The sequence below is a fragment of the Oryctolagus cuniculus genome, chromosome 3, assembly GCF_964237555.1.
Source record: "Oryctolagus cuniculus chromosome 3, mOryCun1.1, whole genome shotgun sequence".
NCBI classification, from domain to species: domain Eukaryota; kingdom Metazoa; phylum Chordata; class Mammalia; order Lagomorpha; family Leporidae; genus Oryctolagus; species Oryctolagus cuniculus.
In genome coordinates this window covers 34,715,730-34,732,329 of record NC_091434.1, presented here as the reverse complement: position 1 = coordinate 34,732,329, position 16,600 = coordinate 34,715,730, and the positions used below count along the sequence as shown (strand labels likewise).

Sequence of the window (16,600 nt, the reverse complement as noted above, 5' to 3'; positions counted from 1 at the left end):
CCAGTTCCCTGCTAATGTGCCTGGGAAAGCAGCAGAAGATGGTCCAAGTGCTTGGAACCCTGCATCCACTTGAGAGACCTGAAGAAGCACCTGTGGCCCTCTGGGGAGTGAAGCAGCAGATAAAAGATTCTCTCTCTCTCTTTCTCTTTCTGAATTTCAATAAACATTTTTTTTAAAGTAAAGGGTTTAGTAATGTAACTTGCCTTGCAATGCTGAGATTCAATGACATTTGTCTCATTGTTAATTTTCATGTTCTTCCTTTCTACCTAGCTTCTCATTAATGATGATAATGATAATATGTGATATTTATCAAGCACTCATTTTATGACTTTTTTTAAAAGATTGATTTTTATTTATTTGAAAGTCAGAGTTACACAGAGAGAGAAGGAGAGGCAGAGAGAGAGAGGTCTTCCATCCGCTGGGTCACTCCCCAATTGGCTGCAACGGTCAGAGCTACACTGATCTGATCTCAGGAGCCATGACCTTCTTCCTGGTCTCCCACGTGGGTGCAGGGGCCCAACACTTGAGCCATCTTCTACTGCTTTCCCAGGCCATACCAGAGAGCTGGATTGGAAGTGGAGCAGCCAGGATTTGAACTGGTGCCCATATGGGATGCCGGCACTGCAGTCAGTAACTTTACCCACTATGCCACAGTGCCGGCCCCTGTATGATTTTCTAAGTACACACATGTCCTCTTTGCAACAAAGCTATGGGATAAACAGTATTTTTTCATTTTATATATTATGAGACTGATACATAGAAAGTTAAAATAACTCACAGAAAAGTAGTCAATTCCAATTAGGATTCCAATTAGGATTCTAATTTAGAAATATTATTTCTAATTTATGAAATGTGGGTGAGTATTTTAGTTTGAATCTGTTAGAATTCCAGATTTCTGAACATGTCAAAATTATAGCTAACATTTGTTAACATTGGTCATAACAATGGTATTTCTAGTAAGAGCATACAATCAAGCAAAAATAATCATTTTGTAGGATATAGGTATTTGTTTCCTCATATTTAATTATTGGACTTTCTCACATAACCTTACTATAACTCTCAAATATGATGGACTGATTAAGACTGCCACACAAAGCTTTGTCTGCTCTACTTATAGGGAACACATCAGGTTCTTTATATGTAACAAGAGGATAATAATACTTATTTTCCAGGTAATTGCAAAGATTAAATTAGTTGATATAAAGTGCATAAGAAAGAACTTGCATATTACCTGTGCTCAATAAAAAATATTAGTTACTATTATTTTTGATCACCATCATTTTCCAATATTTTCTATTTTTTGAAAAGATTTATTTTATTTATTTGAAAAGCAAGGTTACAGAGAGAGAGGAGGAGAGAGAGAGAGAGATCCTTTATCTGCTGGTTCATTTCCCAAATGGCCACAGTGGTCGGAGTTGCGCCAGGCTGAAGCCAGGAGCCAGGAACTTCATCCAAGTCTCCTACCTGGGTGCAGCGGCCTGAGGACCTGGGCCATCTTCTGCTTCTTTCCCAGGCCATTAGCAGGGAGCTGCATCAGAAGTGGAGCAGCCAGGACTGGAATCGATGCCCACACAGGATGCCATCATTGCAGGCAGTGGCTTAACGCACTGCGCCACAGCACTGGTCTCAATATTTTTCTACTTACACTGTAGATCCCATTGTAAGATTTTAGGCCAAAGAGAGAATTTGGCTCATCATCATGCCTGATACATACTGTCTGACTTACCTACTGACTGGAAATACAAACAACTTCTAACAAGCTTTTTTTTTTTAAGCAGCTTAAAACAAAATAAGCATAAGCATGTAGCACTCTTATCTCAAAAATAAGGAAATAGCTTAGGAAAAAAGAGCCAGGTGGGAGTGGGAAGAGTATGTATAGTAACTGGGTCAATTAAACGTGATGCAATGTTGTGGACAGAAGGATACCATGTGACTGTGAGAGCAATGCAGTGTTAGGGAAAATGGAAGAGGTTCTCCTTGTTAGCAAATTTCCCCCCACAGTGCTTTAACCCTTGAGCACCGGAGGTTTATAGACTAACGGGCACATGGTGAATGTTGAAGTGGTAAGCCATACAGAGGTTCTTAAGGATTAACAACTTTCCATCTATGTTTGAGAGAGATAGTGGTTAGTAGTTTTCATGGGATGTCTTTTTGATATTAATATTAGAGTAACATTAGTTTTTGTTTTTTAGATGAGTTTGTAAACTTAACTTTCCCATCAGCAAAAATTTAGACCCAGATGGTTTCACTGGGGAACTTCACCAAACATTTAAGGCAGAACTAAAATTAATTCTGTAGACACTCTCACAGGAAATTTAGAGGTGGATAACCCAACCCATTTCGTGAGGCCAGTGTTACTCTACTATTTCACCTGTTTCTTCGCTGTTCATTTGTACCTTCCAAAATGACCTGTCTTATCAGAGCTGTATTCATGTAGGGCTCACTTTTCCCTCTGTTGAGGCAAGACCCTTCTTCACCGTGCACTCGATGCCCCTGAACTGTGAAGTCTTCCACTCTGACTGTTGTGAACAGGCGCTGCTCTCTGTGCCAAGTGAACTTTTGGGTGGTCATTTGCCAGTTCCTGGCATAATTTTCTCCCATACACTGAATCACCAGTTTTCAGCTAAATCCTTCAGGGAGTTCTCTGAAGGTACCAGCAAGTCTTCTGTAGGATACCCTCTTCTCTAGTTCTCTGCCTTGCGGACACCACCTTCCTTGGCTTCCCCCAACATCTAGCACTGCACCCTTACGCCAAAGACATCACTGGGTTCTGCCTGTGTGCCCCCCTCCCTGCACCATTTCCTGCAAACCTTCTCCAGACAGTCAGCTGGGGCCCTTATCAAAGGATTCATCTCTTGAATTCTTGTTTTCTATCTCCTGGGAATCACCATCCTTTGTTTCCTGGTGTCTAAACTGTTGAAAGCCTTTGTCTCCTGTTTAGTCTAGTTTTTTTTAATTGTTTCAGGGAGAATTATAAATCTGTTCCCCTTCATTTCATTTTGACTAGCCCAATCCTTGAATCCTTATTACATCAGCACATAGATCTAATAAACATATGTTTCTTTATAACGGTCTTTAAAATGTCTACCAATAAAAATGAAGTACCCCGGGATACCATGGGAAAAAAGATTTCCCAAATCTTTGCCAGTAAAATATTTAGTTTATTATAAATCTATGTGAATTTGCTATTCAAAAAATGTCTGATTTACAAGTAGGTCTGATCCTGTCTCTCTTATTTCTTCTCCTCAGTGCCAGATGAAAGCAAAGTTCATTCATTGGCTGGACACAAATCGGGTAAGAAATTCCTTGTAACCGACTTTATATTCCCCTTCCTGGAAATCACTGGCTGTGTTTTAGTAGCAGTTGGAACCTGTTCCTATCCACTAGTCACTGAAAGGCTTTCTAATTAATACATGAGATGTCTCTGGCTTCTACAAGGATGAATTATTGCTTGGCTGTGTGTATAGTGGCATAATGCATGCTGACTCAAAATGTTTGAGAGCAAAGAATAAAGGTTTCCAAAATAATACTCATGAAACCAAAAATCTTAAAACTGTACGCCAACTCTCAAAACATGCACAGAAGTGTAAAGCAATCCTAAGAAAGTTCTACATTCTTTCCCATGATGACATGTACATTAAAGCCGTAAGACTGAGTTCCTGAGTAGGAAAGATGTGATCATTTCTAATTCCTCAACAAAGAAAGACCTTTCTGCCTGTCATCAAAGAGACTTGTGCAGACATGGAGGCACGGTCCATCTTCAGGCTCACGAATGTTCTTCAGGAAGTCCACAGGGATCCATAAGGGTCTCCTAGGTCCCTCTCTGTCACATGGGAAGGATCTCTACATCTGAAGTCAAGGCTTTTCTTCATTGCCAAGTAGCCTGTCTTCTGTGTCTTTGCCCTTCCTTCATATTCATTTATTCTTGCTAGTTGAAAACACTTAAAGCTCCTAGGCTAGCAAATATTGCAGTAATCTCTTTCCTCTTGGGGTGTGTTCTTTGTGTGTGTGCATGGGGGGGGGGGTGTGCATCCATTTTGCTCTTACACTTGTCACTCCACACCAGAGAGCAATGTGATTTGTTGGCATCCCTGCATTTCTGAAACAAAGGAGTCTTTCCCGACAGCCAGCATTGCCTGTGTTTATGTGCCAATTAGGTTTTGAGCAGTAAGTGGCCTTGATGCCTCATTACTTCCATCATGTTCCAGGGCAAGATTATGATTTTTTTTTTCTTTTCTTCCTTTCTCCAGATTCTCTAGTGATAACAGCAGGGAAGCGCTGGTTCACAACTCTTAGTAGGCTTTCCCTGGTCCTCCTAATAAAGAGCCTAAGAGGTTAGATCACAGGGAAAGAAAAGATGTCTGTGGGAGGGATAAGTTGCCACGTGCTGCTTGTTCCCATCATCCTGTGCCACTAAATTTTCTACTACTACTGGAAATATTTTTAGGAGCCTGAGAAGGAAGTTCTCATGATCAAGGAACCTTGGGGGTAGCCTGTATTATTTTCATCTGAAATGCACAGTCCTGCTTATTTTTCTCTTACACACATTAATACCTGAAAACGAACACCTCTTTAGGGACTAGGGTAGACTCCAAGGCAAAAAGTTGAAGTGATTTGCAGGCAAGTTTATCAGTTTGGTTTTTGAAAATGAGAAAAGAATAAGCCTCTTGGCTTTTTCCAGGAAATTATTTCTTCTTCTCCTCTTAGTCAATTTCTAAACAATTTAGCTACTCATTAAAAGCTATTGACACACCTTTTGAATAAGACTTGTCATCTTAGTATATTTCTGTAATATTTTTGGTAAATAAGGGTGCTATGGTTTGTTAGATAGCATCACAAAAATATTAATAAAGAACTACACTAAGTATACAACTTGAAGTAATAACTTTCTAGATAGAAAAAAAAAGTCAAAAATATCACAATACAAGCTATCAGGTAGGTTAATTATAAAATCCACATGGTATCTTGACTTTAGCTGGTAGAGAGAAATAGTACTAAGTCTTTATTTCCCATGAACCATACTATTTTAATATGTCAAATTTTTAAAATTTCTGCTATTACTGTACTATTATCCCAACATTCACTAATATTGTATTTTTAATTACACTTCTATCCTATCATCAAAACATTTACTTTTTCATTGGGCTTCTGAGGTGGCAATGCAAATGCTGAGATAACAATCAGAAACTTGATACTCTGGAGCAAATGTGGCCTGCAATAAAGAGAGCTAAATAATCACCTAAAATTGTACACTCTCGAGTGATGTTAAGTGAGAGCATACTGTTAAATATTTGTGAAAAAAATACAGAGCAGCATTGAAGACAAATATGACTAAGGTTATAAATGGATATGCTCCAAGAATGAATCCCATTTATTTCTCTTGGAAAGTTTGTCTTGCATTATAATGATCTTCAGAAACTCATCCCTCACTTGAAATGAAACTCCCTCGTGTGTGTCCTAGTTTATGTAGATGAATTTCTCACTGGGCTTTGTTGCTGGTGGGGATGGGGACTGGGGGCGTCAGAGCACGAAGGTTCTTTTGATTCTGACTTAATCATTCTAAACACACCCGCTAAGAAGTATAGTCTCAATCTGATAGAGGCGGTCTGTGGCTACTAATCAAGTTACCCAGTTGTATTTGAACTTGTAAAGTTCACTGATTAAACTTATCTCACCAGGTCAAAAAGGGATCACTCAATCTCTTTTGGTTGCAGTATCCTTTTTACTACTCAGAGCCCCATCTTCAGAATATTTGGGTTAAAGAAAAAATACCATGAAATCTTTTTTATTGCTGAGAAGAATCCCTCTTCTCTTTAATTATAGAAATGTGTGCAGTGCTCTGACTATTCAAGACCATCAAGAACTTAAACAAATAAAATTGTATGTTTTGACCTAAATTTATCATCCATCCTTTTATCCAGGATGATATTCAACATTTTAATAAATTCATCTGCATTACAGTTTCTTCTGAGTCAGCTACTTAGCATGTGGAGAGTCCTTTTGTGCCAAGTTCCATCTGTTGGTCTGGCTTGGGTACCTCCCAAATTTGTGACAATACATTTGGCACCTTTCCTTGGCTTAATCTTTAAATGGTTGATTCCTCAGAGCTCAGCTCACATCAAAGGCCTAGGTAAGATAAATCTTTTTAACAGTGTTGGCCCAAAATGCAGTGTTCCCCTCCCCACTTGTGAAACCATTCCAGGATTCTTGAGACTCTTCCAGCAACCTGTATCAGGAGCATCCCTGCTGATGTATTGATCTCCCTACCTGGAAGAGGGAGGCAGCACGTGCCACTCTGGGTTATAATCTCCCAGGGCTCTTCTCCACACGGGGATGGGGGTAGGGATTGGGGGTATTTCTGTCTATGGACAGGGTGGCTCACCTGGAGAAGTTATAAATAAAATGCCTTTAGTTTGATTCCTGTAAGAAAAATCTGAAGTGTCAGAGAGCCATAAAAGACCAAAAGCATTTTAATTCTTCCCCTGTCTCGCAGACTGAATAAAATTTAAATTCTAGAATTAGTGGGGGAGGGGAGGAGAGAGCAGAAAAATATGTATTTTAAACGAGAATATTTTTTAAATCACCTAATTATAGGGAGCACTAGAATGCCGAGAAAATGATACTAAATTGAGCATGGATTTTTTTTTTAATTATGGTTTAATTTTGCTTAATCTCAGAATCATGAAGTAAACCTGAGAAGAAATTTTCATTTTTTTTTTCTGATACTAGAATGACACCTAATCCAATGGTTTAATGTTCCTCTGGATTCAGTCTGAAAGGGATTATAAATTTTGCTTTTTTAAAAACTGTATCTTCTCTTTTTTTTCCTTCTCTTTGTTTTGATTTACTGCTTGGCACTGTTTTAATATGTATTGACTGTCTGCAGGGATCTTTGCTGACCCGGCTCTTTAAGATGATGCAGTGCTGGAGAGAGCCGATGAGGTCTTCTTTATGAGCTCTGACATATTAATTAGCAAAATGGACTAAAAAGCTTTCCTATTCCTGTTTTAATTTCTTATATTCTCAAACACCTGTCTATATAGCTGTAAAACAGGCAAGTCTGTGAAAGTAATGGTTGGCAGGAAGTCCAGACCTTTTCTGAGACAAGTTTATCAATTAATGAGCAAGTACTCATCAACAGTCTAGGGGGGAATCTCTCCATAGAAGGTGCCTTGCAGCCACCAAGTGTGTTTGGGATCCTGACATGGTTTACTCATGAACAAAGTTGAGCTCAGGGCATTTAAATGTGTGCTGTCCAAGCTGGTAGCTAGTGAAGTTAGGGCTCTGTAGAACTTCAGTGTTAGCACAATGAACATTCCCCCAGCAGGTGCCTAATGACCTCACAGAAACAGAAAATTGGAGGAGAGAAATAAGATACTCTCTTTACCTCTATTTTACTTGGAAGATATCACAAGCAAATATCAAGATATTCAGTAAAACCTTATTTACATGTTATAACTTCAACCAGCTGAACAAGGAGCACTGTGGCTCTAATTTATTTATAAACTACTATGACCTGGCTAGTATGAGGGGGCATCTAATTTGATAATTTTTCATTTGTTTTCCTGCAGGCATGGCTGCATGTGTACTTGTATATGAATATGTTGTCTGAGTAGAGAGACATATGAGAGAAAATGCACATATATTATGTGCCTTTATAGCAGAAGCTGAAGAGTTAGTTTTTAAGTTGCTACTTAGGCAGATCTTGCATTCTGTTGTAAATACAACTTGTACAAATATCAAACCTAGAATGTACAAACATAGCCTAAGAAACTTCTGGATCATTGCAAAAAAATAGAGCTTTTAAAAACATAAAGTGAGCAGACAGTGACTTTGATGTAAGAGCAATAACTTATTAAATGATATTTCATAGATTTTGTTGAGTCTTAGCACCCCATACTTCTATAGAGTATCAAAATTGAAATACAGCTTTAGATTTTGGAACAAAAACCATGGTAATTCTTCATATTTGAGTCTTCTAAGTGGTTTGCTATTTTTCATGACTTTTCAGTTATTGTTGAGAAGAACTAAAATTGTCATGTTAGTAGTCATTGAACTTGAATTCTCTTTTGTCATCAGTCAGTTAATGTAACACAGCATGAGCCTCCACTTGGAGAAGCAACTTTATTGGGTACCTTCTACAGCTATGTCGCTCGTTAAGTTGGATAAATTTAGCTTTACACCCAAAAAAGTATACATTTTCCACATGCTCCAGCTTTGGTTTACATCTCCACAGGACTCAGAAAGTTATCTTAGCAAAATTAGTCCTCTGTCTAGGAGTCTTCCTATACAAACTTGACTATGAAGCAGACGTAGCATTTCCTATGTTGCAGAAGACTTCTGAGTACTGTGCATTCCAAAATTCAATGAAGCAAACTGAATAGAAACAAATATATCACTCTCTTTGCTACTCAAATATAGCAGTTTGTGGATCTCTGCATTTCATGAGTGAATACACAAAGTTTTTTTTTTTTCTTAAAGATTTTACTTATTTATTTGAGAGGTAGAGTTACAGTCAGTGGGAGAGAGAGAAAGAGAGAAAGGTCTTCCATCCGCAGGTTCACTGCCTAAATGGCTGCAATGGCTGGAGCTGGGCCGATACAAAGCCAGGAGCCAGGAACTTCCTCTGGGTCTCCCATGAAGGTGCAGGGGCCCAATGACTTGGGCCATCTTCTACTACTTTCCCGGTCCATAGCAGAGAGCGGGATTGCAAGAGGAGCAGCCGGGACTAGAACCGGCGCCCATATGGGATGCCGGCACCACAGGCAGAGGATTAACCTACTGTGCCACAGTACTGACCCCCACAAAGTTGTTTTTTCCAAATCAAATTTTGAAGTTAATTACTTTGGTTCGATTCATATTTATTAAATGTCTACTCTGTGACAGATATGTGCCAGGTACTAGAGTTACAAAGTGAAATGGGACATGGTCTCTGCCTTTAAAAGCCACATTTAATTTGTTAGAGGAGAAAGAATGTAAATGCTAAATGAAATATCTGCCTGGTTGGTACCTTCCTGCTAAAGAGTGTGGTGCAGTAATGTCAGAAATAGTATCCATCTTGCTGCAGATTAAGGGATGGCTGTCTTGTTTCAGAGAGGAAGTGCTTCTGCAGCAGGATCTCAAGCTAACTAGAAGTTTGAGATTTACGAAAGGTCAATGGTAGGGCCCGGAGCTGTGGTGTAGCAGGTAAAAACACCGCCTGCACTGCCAGCATCCCATATGGGCTGCAGTTCGAGGCCTGGCTGCTCCACTTCTGATCCAGCTCTCTGCTATGGCGTGGGAAAGCAGTGGAAGATGGCCCAAGACATTGGACCCCAGAACCCACATGGGAGACCCAAAGGAAGCTCCTGGCTCCTGGCTTGTGATTGGCGCAGCTCCGGCCATTGCAGCCAAGTGGGGAGTGAACCAGCGGTTAGAAGACCTCTCTCTCTCTCTCTCTCTCTCTCTCTCTCTCTCTGCCTCTCCTCTCTGTGTGTAACTCTGACTTTTAAATAAATAAATCTTTAAATAAAAAAAAAAAGAAAAGATCAATGGGCTCACAAATTTTAGATACAGGGAAAGTTATGCAACATCACAGTGTATTGAAGAAACTAAGCAATTCAGTGTGGCAGGGATACAAAATGAGAGTGATGAGATACCAGATTGAGCAAGTAGTCCCAGTGGATCATGGAGAACTGCTACCATATGAAAGAGCATTGATCCTGTGGGCTCAGAGAAACCAAATAAATTAAGGGAGGCAAGTAGCCATCTTTACATTCTAGAAACATCAGTGTGGTAGCTATGGGGACCTGAAGGGAAAACAAAAACAAGAAGTATGTTCAAGATACCATGATAGTGGCAATAATCTAGGTGAGAGATGATGTGGGCATAAATTTAAATGATTAGCAATAGCAATGGAAAGGAATATTTAGGCAATAAAGCCTTGCCTTAAGGTTTTTTGGTTGTTACTATTAAATTATGCTTAGAGGATAAGTGAGAAGGAGGATCCAATTTGATTGTCATACAAGTGAACTGTTGCTACAGCTATGCTGAATGGCAAAGCACACCATAAACATTTACTTCTTTATCATGTATTTTCTCATTGGCTGGGATTTGCTGGTCTCAGCAGTAATTGGGTTTCATTCCAGTCTACACAATAGAACCAGGTTTCTTGAATGTGTCTCTTATCTTCTATGGACCAGTAGTTTCCTGAGATAGATGCTTTTGATAACAAGGATAAGATGGAGTTAGGGTAGAGATACAGGAAAGCTATAAACTCTGTGCCAGAGCCTTTAGTATTAAGTAGTGGTAAAGATAGCAGAGGGCAAGGCTAAGCAAGAGTGGGAGGCTGCCCTGATCTGTGAAGGAGTTAAGATTTTCTAAGAGGGTGGATGAGCGATGGACACCAAGTGGAAATGAGAAATCAGGAGGAAGTTGATCCCCCTCCCAATACTGACTTGAAGTAGGACTTGGTTTCAATTAAGGCTACAAGGCAGGTGGATTTTCAGAGAAGGGGTTGAAAGTGAACAGTACTTTGTCAACCCCAGCAAGATAGTTGGACTGAAGATGGCAACTCTGGGATGGAGGAGAAGGGTGGGACTGTGAGTCATGCTAAATGTGCAAAGAGGACTAAGACCAACAGCACAGAAAAGAATAAATGAGGAGGCCCACATATCTTGGAATTTATAAAAGATGGCAGCAGCAGTAACAGGGTCTAGCTTATTTAGATGAATCTACAGTTTTCAGTAAGCTGAATTTTAATTCTTTTAGTAAGTGAAGAAAGTTTGGGTCAATTCTATCTCTACTGTGGTCTGTGTGGATTATTTGTTATAAATAGCTCCTGTCTCTCATGAATGGGGAGATCAAGAATTTATACAAGGACTGGTGCCAGGATTGCAGAAGGTTTGAGAAGATGCCTATTTTTTTGCTAGGTTTTGAAATTGAGACATGATTCAGCTGGAATGTTTCTGTAGAAAAACAAAATGAAATAGCTTAAGAAGGATTGAGAAAACCAGTTTGGTTGTAAAAAGGTGAAAACAAGCATGGGTGAAGTTTCCAAAATCTGAATGTAAAGAAAAAGGAGAAAAGTAATGTAAGGTGGGGAAGAGAAGAAAAGAAAAGCTGTTTTTTGGTTCTTTCGTGTTATTAACGAGCAACTTTGTGCTTATAGACTGAGAGAAAAGATATATTTATCTGTCTGTGATAGAAGAAAGTAACAGGAATGCAGAAATTGTTAAAGGGATGGGATTAAGAGCCTAGTGCTGTAGTGGTTGGCCTTGAAAAGGATGAGGCTAGGTCATGGGGAAAGGAGTAGGGCTGCCTGTGATGCAGACGCACCTACAGGTAGAAGGAGGTAAGGAAGTAAGATGTGAATGGTCTCAGTTTTATGGTAATGTCAAGTCTATCCATCGTGATGTTACAGGATTGGCCAACAGATTACCCAAGAAAATAAGACACAATAAAGATAATAGGTAATTCATGCTGGCTTATGTTTGAGTCACTGAAGTCAAATCATATGGAAGAACATTTTGAAAGCCATATTTTACACATGCACACACACAATATTCACAGGTTGGGTTATAGCTGAGCAACAATTTCTTCCACAAACTAAAATGTTTGTAGTCTCTTCTCTTGTGGTTTCATTTCCCATTCTATACTTAATGGTGGCCTTACAGAATGTTGACAATACAATGAAGCATTATATATCTCTAGTAAAACCAGCTTGTTTTAAAGAGTAGCTTGAGACCTACACAGCAAACGTGACTCCTATAAAAAAGCCCAGCTGTTGGGCAACAAAACTGAGACTCAAATTTGTTGACTTGCATGTCAGCAATCTCTTCCTGTCTAAGCTTCATTGCTGCCAATTTTGCCTGATTTAATAACCTAAACTATCATTGAAATCCTCAAAATTTCTCCCAAATCCAGCATTAATAAAGAAAAATAGAGTATTTTAGCACAGCATTGGTAAGTTTTCCTTTAAGCTTTTACCATTAAAACCCATCAAAATAGAACAGACTTCTTTTTCTAAAAAAAGATTTATTTATTTGAAAGGCAGAGTTACAGAGAGGCATAGGCAGAGAGAGCGAGCGAGCGAGAGCGAGGTGGGGGGGGGGGGTCCTCCATCTGCTGGTTCATGCCCTAAATGGCTGCAAGAGCCGGGGCTGGGCCAGTCTGAAGCCAGGAGCCTGGAGCTTCTTCAGGGTCTCCCACATGGGTGCAGGGGCCCAAGGACTTGGGCCATCTTCTACTACTTTCCCAAGCCATCAGCAGGGAGCTGAATCAGAAGAGGAGTAGGCCAGACACAAACCAGTGACCATATGGGATGCTGGCACTGCAGGCAGCAGGCTTTACTCACTATGCCACACAGCCAGCCCCAAACAAACTTCTAAATACAAATTTCCAATTTCTCCAGACTTGGTAATTCTATTTATAGTTGTTATCCATTATACTTCTTTTATTATGATATATATTTCTTTTCCCTCTAGATGTAAATGCATAGAAGAAATTACTTTAGTCTGAATTCTACTAGAATTTATTGATATGGCCTATTTTGGTACATATTTGTCCACACTGACCTTATATATTGATATTTACATAAAGTTAATTGAAAATAGATCTTAGTAAAAAATAAGAATGGAACTAGGAGAGGGGGAAGGAAGAAGGTAGGAGTGCAGGTGACAGGACGGGTAGAGTGGGAAGAATCTGTATGTTTCTAAAGTTGTATTTAGAAAATGTATGAAGTTTTTGTACCTTAAATAAAAGATTTATGGGGGAAAACATTCTGCTAATACTATTTAGTATACTATAGCATTATTCTGGATTTCAAAATTTGTCTTTGGAGATAAAATTTACTATGCTTAAATGTGTGTTGTTTTAGAAAATGTATAGTTTCTAGGCTTTCTGAGTTATTTAAATAACTAAAATTAATTTTATAAAGAGAAGAGGGGCTGGCGCCGCAGCTCACTAGGCTAATCCTCCGCCTTGCGGCGCCTGCACACTGGGTTCTAGTCCCGGTCGGGGCACCAGATTCTGTCCCGGTTTCCCCTCATCCAGGCCAGCTCTCTGCTTTGGCCAGGGAGTGCAGTGGAGGATGGCCCAAGTCCTTGGGCCCTGCACCCCATGGGAGACCAGGATAAGTACCTGGCTCCTGCCATCGGATCAGCGCCGTGAGCCGGCTGCAGTGCGCCAGCCGTGGTGGCCGTTGGAAGGTGAACCAATGGCAAAGGAAGACCTTTCTCTCTCTCTCACTGTCCACTCTGCCTGTCAAAAAAAAAAAAAAAAAAAAGAAGAGGATATTTCTGTCTATGTCAAATTCTTCAAATATGTTTGAACTCTTTTTCTAAATACTCATTTATTTATTTGGTAGGTAGAGTTACAGCCAGAAGGAGAGACAGAGAGAAAGGTCTTCCATCCACTGGTTCACTCCCCAAAGGTCCACAATGGCCAGAGCTGGGCCGATCTGAGGCCAGGAAGCAGATGCTTCTTCTTGCCTCCCACATCAGTACAGGGGCCCAAGCACTTGAGCTATCTCTTGTTGCTTTCCCAGGCACTTTAGCATGGAGCCAAATCAGAAGAGGAGCGCTTGGGACATGAACCTGTGCCCATTTGATGCTGGTGCCACAGGCCGAGGCTTTAGACGACTACACCTCAGCATTGGCCCCTGTTTGAACTCATAAACTTTACCCTCCATGGAAAATGCATCTTGTATGGTTTGAAACTAACAGTTGTAATTGTGCATCTAAGTACCAGAGTGAACATCTGCAGTTAAAAAAAAATACAAAATGGCTGATAAATGTAGCATAAATATATATATATAGAGAGAGAGATATAGATATATAGACAGGCAGAGTTAGACAGTGAAAGAGAGAGACAGACAGACAGAAATGTCTTCTTTCTGTTGGTTCACCTCCCATGTGGCCACAACGGCCAGAGCTATGCCGATCCGAAGCCAGGAGCCAGGTGCTTCCTCCTGGTCTCCCATGCTGGTACAGGGCCCAAGCACTTGGGCCATCCTCCACTGCCTTCACGGGCCACAGCAGAGAGCTGGACTGGAAAAGGAGCAAGCAGGACAGAATCCAGTGCCCCAACCGGGACTAGAACCCAGGGTGCCAGCGCCACAGGCAGAGGATTAGCCAAGTAAGCCATGGTGCCAGCCAAGCATAAATATTTGGCATTAAAATTTCATACAGGTTCTGTTCTCAGTACCCAGTGTTGAACTAGCTGTACAACTGAAGAGGAGCAACAGTAGGAATTACATGAAAGAGCAAGATCTTAAAAATTACACCCAATTTGAATGGGTATATAGCCTAATGGTTAAGACATGCACTTTGGAGTAGCTGAGTTCAATATTCAGCTCTAGTTCCTGACTTGGCTTCTTGCTAATGCAGACCTTGGGAAGCATTGGTGATAGCACATGTAGTTGGATTCCTGTTACTAACATGGGAGATCTTAACTGAGGTCCTGGCTCTGGTTTTGGCTCAGCCCCACAGACCTTGCTGTTGTGGGAATTTGGGAAGCAAATCTGCAGATGGGAGCTCTCTCTGTTTCTCTCTCTCTTCCATCTCTCTCCTTCCATCTCTTCTTTCAAACGGATAAATAAATAAAAATAAAATACTTCTCTTAAAGAAACATTATGCTATCATCGTCAATCAGAACTTTTTTTGTGTAAGTTTGGATGTACTATGGGGAAAAACAAGTCACATTCTAGAATACACATAGTAGCAAACATTTCAACTTGCAATTTGAACACGACTTACTTCTATCCTTTCTCTTTCATATTCATCTCTTGGAAGCCTTCAATAAACTTTTTGCAATGAAAATATACCAATCAAATTATTGGATTCCACACCTACCAGCTTTCAAATACAGCAGCCCTAAGAAAGCATAAACTTGGAAAGAGCTAGGAAGATTTTTTATTCCATATCCAATTACAGTCATACATTACTTAGCAACAGGGGTATGTTCTGAGAAATGCATCATTAGGTGATTTCATTGTTCTACAAACACCACAGAGTATACTTACCCACACCTAAATACTCAAGCCTACTACACATATAGGCAAGGTGGTGTAGCTAATTGATTCTAGGCTCCAAACTTGTACAAACCTGTGCATGCTCCTGTGCAGAAAACTATAGGTAATTGTAGCAAAAATACAAGTAGCTATGTATCTAAACATAGAACACATACAGTAAAATTATGGCCCACTTGGATAATTCTGTTACTGGGTAGAAATGGAAGTTGCCCCCAGTGGATCTGTGGGTGACAGACAAGTGAATTTGAATTCCTGGGACATCGTTGTACACTACTACAGACTCTGTAAACAATGCTTGCTTAGGCTATACTATGTTATTTTCCTTTTCAATAATAAGTTAAGCTTAACTTACTGTAACATTTTCTAATTTTTTTATTTTTAGAAATCTGACTTTTTTTAGAAAACTTTTATTTAATAAATATTAATTTCAAAAGTACAACTTTTGGATTATCGCAGTTCCCCCCTATAACCTCCCTCCCACCTGCAAACCATCCCATCTCCTACTCCCTCTCCTATCCCATTCTTCACTAAGATTCATTTTTAATTATCTATATGTACAGAAGATCAATTTAGTATATACTAAAGTAAAGATTTCAACAGTTTGTACCCACATAGACACGCAAGGTATAAAGTACTGTTTGAATACTAGTTTTACCATTAATTCGCATAGTACAACACATTAAGGACAGAGATCCTACATGGGGAGTAAGTGCACAGTGACTCCTATTGTTAATTTAACAATTGACACTCTTACTTATGACATCAGTAATCATCCAAGGCTCATTTCATGAGCTGCCAAGGCTATGGAAGCCTCTTGAGTTCACAAACTCTGACCTTATTTAGACAAGGCCATAATTAAAATGGATGTTCTCTCCTCCTCCAGAGAAAGGTACCTACTTCTTTGATGGCCTGTTCTTTCCACTGGGAGAAATCTTTGACTCTTTAGTAGTAGCACTTAGCTTAAAACATGGACACATTTTTACAGAGGTACAAAAACATATATATTTCATTGTTTATGTCCTTATTTTCTTTTTTGTTCTTTGTTTTGTTTTGTTTTGTTTTTGTAAAAAGTAAGATGACACATACAGTGGCCTTGGCCTATACAAGGTGAGGTTCACTGGTGTCACTGTCTTCCCCTTCCACAAGGTCTTCAGGGTCAGCGTCACACATGGAGCTATCATTTCCTGTGACAGTGATTTCTTCGGAACACCTCCTGAAAGACCTGCCTGAGGTTGTGTTATAGTTAACTTCTTTTGTATAAGTGGAAATAATGATAAAAGTATAGAATAATAAGTATTATCGTTATCAAACATTGTACATAATTGTATATGCTATACTTTTATACAACTGGCAGCAAAGTACGTTTGGTTACACCAGCATCCCCAAAATGTGATTACTGTGTCACACTACAGTGGCTACTACATTGCCATGAATGTTTCAACTCACTACAACCTTTGGAACCACCGTCATGTCATGGAGTGAAATACTGTTATATGTGCATGGTATGTGTGGTGGGTCTAAGAGCCCCCACACTCTCTCACAGCAAACTATCTTTGAGATACTGCCTCATGTTTGGCACACCAGAAGCTC

At 39.8% G+C, this 16,600-nt stretch overlaps 1 protein-coding gene across 8 annotated transcripts in view; it reads left to right on the top strand.

The window, feature by feature from the left end:
- The window catches only part of PARD3B (par-3 family cell polarity regulator beta), a 1,151,792-nt gene that overhangs the window by 731,017 nt on the left and 404,175 nt on the right, over positions 1 to 16,600 (top strand). For all 8 annotated transcript variants that reach the window (XM_051849249.2, XM_070070340.1, XM_051849247.2 and 5 more), the window contains one exon: positions 3,250 to 3,294. In XM_051849249.2, coding sequence (XP_051705209.2) covers positions 3,250 to 3,294 — 45 coding nt within the window. The remainder of the gene's footprint in view (positions 1 to 3,249; positions 3,295 to 16,600) is intronic.